General features: G+C 58.2%; 1 protein-coding gene across 1 annotated transcript in view; it reads left to right on the top strand.

Moving 5' to 3' along the window:
* MEGF8 (multiple EGF like domains 8) overlaps window positions 1–5,788 on the top strand; it is a 39,930-nt gene that overhangs the window by 27,319 nt on the left and 6,823 nt on the right. Inside the window, exons 31-34 of the mRNA XM_081807899.1 lie at window positions 767–1,011; window positions 2,198–2,321; window positions 2,447–2,660; window positions 2,762–2,976. Coding sequence (XP_081664025.1) covers window positions 767–1,011; window positions 2,198–2,321; window positions 2,447–2,660; window positions 2,762–2,976 — 798 coding nt within the window. The remainder of the gene's footprint in view (window positions 1–766; window positions 1,012–2,197; window positions 2,322–2,446; window positions 2,661–2,761; window positions 2,977–5,788) is intronic.

Raw genomic sequence — 5,788 nt, 5'->3', positions numbered from 1 at the left:
TTTTTTATTCTTATGTTAATCCCCATACATTACATCATTAGTTTTAGATGAAGTGTTCCATGATTCATTGTTTGTGCATAACACCCAGTGCTCCATGCAGAATGTGCCCTCCTCAATACCCACCACCAGGCTAACCCATCCTCCCACCCCCCTCCCTCTAGAACCCTGTTAGTTTTTCAGAGTCCATCGTCTCTCATGGTTCATCTACCTCCTGGAGGATTTTTTTAATTTTTAATTTTTCAGATTTTATTTATTTATTTATTTGAAAGAGAAAGAGCACAAGTAGGCGAGGGACAGAGGGAGAAGCAGACTCCCCACTGAGCCAGGAGCCCGATGCGGGACTCAATCCCAGGACCCTGGGATCATGACCTGAGCTGAAGGCAGACGCTTAACTGACTGAGCCACCCAGGCGACCCCCTTTCTGGAGGATTTAAAAAACCTGAGGCGAAATTCACATAAGAAAATGAACGGTTGTGATATTAACGATGCAGTGACACCTGGTACCTTCAGGAGGTTGTGCGACCAGCACCTCTGGTTCCAGAAGCTTTGTCTCCATCCTTACTGCATTCTTTCTGCTTCCTTTTTCTGTTTATCTCTCCCTCTCTTTTGTCTTGCTGTCCTTGTCGTTTCTCTTGCCCTGTCTGTCCTTATGTATCTTCTCTGTCCATGTCCGTCTCTGCCGTCCTTAGCCCGTCGCTCCGCTCGGCGTCCCTCTCTGACCGGCTCTTCGTGGGGCTCTCGTCCCTGAGTCTCTCTCTGAATGTTCCGTCTTTCCCCAGGCCCAGCCTCTGTGGGGGCCCCGATGGAGGAGTCTGTGGCCCATGCTGTGGCAGCGGTAGGGGGCCGCCTGTACCTCTCAGGGGGCTTCGGGGGAGTGGCCCTGGGCCGCCTGCTGGCCCTGACCCTGCCCCCTGACCCCTGCCGCCTGCTACCCTCACCCGAAGCTTGTAACCAGTCTGGGGCCTGCACCTGGTGCCATGGGGCCTGCTTGTCCTGGGACCAGGCCCATAGGTAACCGTGGTGACCGAACGGCGCATGGGTGGATGGTACTGGTGCCCTCCGAAGGGGGTTCTGTGCTAGGCCAGGCTTGCGGGGGGCGGGGGGGCGCTCAGGAGGGTACTGTCCGAACAGGACACCGGCTCACATGGGAAAACGGGCGCTGTATCACAGGCAAGGTCAGGCTGGGGGACCCTTGAGTGAGAAGCCCTGCTTGTGGGCTGGGGTGGCATCTGAGAATGTTTCCTGGAGGAGCTGGGTCCGAACTGGCTCCCAAATGACCACTAGAATTTAGACCAGCGAAGGTTCGGAAGCGGGGCTGTGCCCGGTGTATTTTAGGGACCGTCTATGCTGGGGGAACGTGAGGCTGGAGCGGTGGTGGGGGCAGCTCAGGAAGGGCTCCCAGTGCCTGGCTGTGGCGCTGGGCTTCTGTTGTTCGGGAGGCCAGACATCTCAGGAAGCTGAAAGGGCTGTCCTTGGTTCAGCACAAACTCTTTTGGCTACATCGTTATCCCGAACCCGTATGAGGTTACTAATGGCCTTGGCTTGTCCTATTAAATGTGTCACTGTGTTTGCTACTGAATTAGTAAAGGGTTTGATTTATGGGGTGCTCCCCCAGATTCTGCTAGGAGTGTTATGTAACAGTGGGTACACCCACTGCTTTTCTAAAATCTGGAAAGTTCTGAAATGTGTGCCTTCAAGGACTTTGGGTAAGGGATTATGAACCTCCACTGTGGGTGATGGGGAGCCAGGGAAGGTTTGAGCAGGGGAGGGCAGGGGCTGGCCTGGGCAGAAAGCCCTGGGGCTGTTGGGAAGGAGCCAGCGGTGAGGGGAGGCTGTGGGTGGAGACCTGGGTGGAGACCTGGGAGGAGGCCGAGGAGGAGGAGGCTGGAGAAGAAGAGGCCTGAACTGGGCAAAGGGCTGCAGGGGTGGAGAGTGGGGGACGCCTTGGTGGCTGGAGGGACAGGGGAGTGTGGGATATTGTCCAGTATCTCTGGCTGGAGTGACAGGGGGACGTGAGACCATGGCCAGGTGGGGTGGGGGAGGAGCAGGTTGGGGAGGCCTGGGCTGAGACCAGTCCAGGATACACGTCGGGGGGCCCGCAGGACGATGTCCAGGAGGCACCAGGAAGAGGCAAGGGTGGGTGGAGGAGGGACGGGGTCTGGCTGGGTGTGCTGAGCCAGGCCTCCTGCCTCCCCAGGCTGGGCTGTGGGGCCCCCCCATGCTCCCCCATGCCTCGCTCCCCCGAGGAATGTCGACGTCTCCGGACCTGCAGTGAGTGCCTGGCCCGCCACCCCCGGACCCTGCAGCCTGGAGATGGAGAGGTGAAGCGGGGGTGGGGGGGTGTCTCAGGAACTTCAGCTGGGATTGGGTGGGAAGAGCTGGCTCGGGTGGGGGGGGGTGCCAGGGACCTTGAGAACCCCACTGAGCCCATGTTTCCCCCGCCCAGGCATCCGCCCCCCGCTGTAAGTGGTGTACCAACTGCCCTGAGGGCGCCTGCATCGGGCGGAACGGGTCCTGCACCTCGGAGAATGACTGTCGCATCAACCAGCGAGAGGTGTTCTGGGCCGGGAACTGCTCGGAGGCCGTGTGCGGGGCTGCGGACTGCGAGCAGTGCACCCGGGAGGGCAAGTGCATGTGGACCAGGCAGTTCAAGAGGACAGGTGCGGCTCCCCACTAGGATGGCCTGGGGGCCCCCGGAAGGGGTGGAGCAGGGGGGGCCGAGGCCAGGCCCAGGCTCTGATTCCTGGGCCCTTGACCCCAGGGGAGACCCGCCGCATCCTCTCAGTGCAGCCCACCTACGACTGGACATGCTTCAGCCACTCTCTGCTGAACGTGTCCCCAATGCCGGTGGAGTCGTCACCCCCGCTCCCCTGCCCCACTCCCTGTCACCTCCTGCCCAACTGCACCTCCTGCCTGGACTCCAAGGGTGCGGACGGGGGCTGGCAACACTGTGTCTGGAGCAGCAGTCTCCAACAGGTACCGTCGGGCGGGGTGCCCAGGGGGCCCTCCCCGCCCTGCCCCTGCCCCTGTGTCCTACTTCCTCCTCCGTTTCCCTGGCTCTGGTCCCTCCACGGTGCTTCCTCTGTCCTCCTCCTTCCTCTGTTCTCCTCCCCCACTAGCACCTCCTCCTTCCCCCCTGGCCTCTCGAGTCTCCCTGTCGCGTCTGCTAGAACCCTGCCACGCCGCCACCTTCCGGACCCCACAGCCGGGGTCACGGTCCCCCCCCCCCCGCCATCCTTCCCGCGACTGCTAATGCCATCTTGCCTCTCCCTCCCAAACCTCTGCACTTGCCTTCTCCGTCCCTTTCTCTGCTTTTGGAACTTCTGGTTGTAAGATACAGAGATCCCCTTGGTTTTATTATACGGAATTGGGGTAGGAAGTCCTGCGGCTCCGTCCTTCTCGGGCCTTGGGGTCTCTAATCTCAGCCGTTCTCTGCACGTCTCCATCGGCCGCTTTCTCTTGCCTTGATCATCCGGGGTTAGCTCACATTCTCAAGGGCAGACTTCGACTCAGCTGACCGGTTAGATGTCCAGCCTTGGCCCAGTGAGACATGGCCAGGGAGGGGTAGGAGCACAGGGTTAAGCTGCCGGCTGGAGAGATGGCTCTCTGTGGGTGTGGTCTGGGCAGGCAACGTGGGTACCAGGGACAGTCTGCCCCTTGACTGTCCAGCTCCTGCTTACCCCGTAGAGTCCGGTCCAAAGATGCCTCTGCTTAGCATGATTTGGCCGCCCCCAGTGGCAGACATAAGCCCTTCGACCCCCAACCCCACCCCAGGGGGAGACAAAGATTCACCTCTTGCCGTCACATCCAGAAGCAGTGTCAGACCCGGAGTTCTGGGTCTCTGAGTCCCAGTGATGTCCACTTCTCATTCATCCTTGTGGAACACCCAGTCCACGAGTGACCACTTGCCATCTCGCAACGCGTGCGCCTACGTCAATCTTTGGTAAAATAGGACCGATAACAACAGACCCAACACCAACAACCCGTTCTCCAATTCTCTGGACCCTGACTGAGTGTCTAACAACTCCGGTCGCCCCTGACACCGCCCACCTAGCACCAGAGCCAGATCCTACAAAGTTCAAGTCCACAGGCCTATCCCCATTTCGAGGCCAGTCACGCCCTCAGACCACCTGTGCTTCTGACCAACGAACTGTAAATCAGGGGTTCTACCACCCCCAAAGCAGGTTTGATCATTTGCTAGAATGGCTCACAGAACTCGGAGAAACAACTACTCACGAATACCAGTTTACTATAGGGGCTACAACTCAGGCAGAGCCAGGTGGCAGAGAAGTTTAGGGCAGGGAATGGGGTGAATGCGCAGAGCTCCCGTGCCCCCTCTGGGCACGCCATGCTTGCCACAGGGGAGCTTTCTGAATCTCCTTGTTCATGAGTTTTTATAGACCCCAGCTCCATCCCCATCGCAGTCTGTGGGGGGGCTGCAAGCGCCAACCCTCTAGCCACTTGGTCTTTCTGGTGACACCCTCTCTACATGCCCTCTTTAGCATAAACTCAGGTGTGAAATCAGCTTCTTATGAACAACAAAAGGCCTTCCAGCACTCAGGAAAGACCAGGACACCTGTAGGATATATTCTTGGGTTACACCACACCATCCCGTAGGCAGGTGGTAGAAATTAAATGGGTGAGTGTCTTTGCAGCCTGGGGCCATGCTTGCTCCTGAGTAAAATCTCAGTCATGCCCCAAGTTCTGCCCAGTGGGGGGATTCCCAGCCTCCACTCTGTGGACACACACACAGGGTGGGCAGTGTTCCCCGTGGGGGTTCTCTGTGACCCCCACAGTGTGGGTCTCTAGCACACTGAGGCCTCATCCCCAAGCCTGGGGTCCTTGTGGTGATACAGGTTCTCCTCAAATAACATTGAGATGCCCATTGTCCGTCTCTGTGGACACTCCCGGGCCTGGAAGGCAATGGTAGGGAGCCTGCTGGCAGGCACTTGCTATTCACCCAGCCCCTCTGTGCTGTTCTGTGGGGCAGGAGACTCCAGCGCCGGGTCGGTGCCACAGTGTGGGTGGGAGGGCACTTCTTTTTTTTTTTTTTTAAAGATTTTTTATTTATTTATTCATGAGAGACAGAGAGAGAGAGAGGCAGAGGGAGAAGCAGGCTCCCAAGGAGCAGGGAGCCCGATGTGGGACTCGATCCCAGGACCCTGGGACCATGACCTGAGCCAAAGGCAGACGTTTAACCATCTGAGCCACCCAGGCGCCCCTGGGAGGGCACTTCTGCCAGAGCTTCGGATTTCTGTGCGGTCTCCTAGCTCTGGAGCGTTGGCTCGGGCTTCTAACAACCACCACTGCACAGATTGGACCGAACAGATGTGCAGACCAGCCCTGTTAGGAGTTGGCTTGAGGGCCGCTGTTATTTTAACACCCAGGCATTGTTCTTTTGAATGACTTTGGCTTCAGAGCCTGGGACGGGCACAGAGTGCTCCCTTCCCTGGCTTCTCTTCAGCAGGTTCTTTGTCGAGCCCCTTCCCCGTACCAGGCACTTCGCTAGGTTGTAGGTGTACCTGTCAAGATGAGCTAGAACCCTGCTCTCGGAACTTAACATTCCCATATCTCTTCCAAGAGCGCAGGGGATGCAGTTGATGGTGTTGGGCAGCATCACCTGTGGCCACTGGAGAGGTCACAGCAAAACAAACGCTGTGCAGACTGGGGACTTGGTCTCCCCCCCCCCCCAGATTCCCCCACCATCTGCCAAGGGGCGCACTAAATTTAGATCTGGGAGCCTAGCTCCAGCAGTTCAGCAAGGCTCAGCTCACTGCTGGCTGTAAGC

The sequence above is a fragment of the Leptonychotes weddellii genome, chromosome 16 (genome assembly GCF_054177405.1).
Source record: "Leptonychotes weddellii isolate Sample4059 chromosome 16, ASM5417740v2, whole genome shotgun sequence".
Lineage (NCBI taxonomy): Eukaryota > Metazoa > Chordata > Mammalia > Carnivora > Phocidae > Leptonychotes > Leptonychotes weddellii.
The sequence above is the reverse complement of the archived record's forward strand: the minus strand, read 5'-3'. Positions and strand labels throughout refer to the sequence as shown.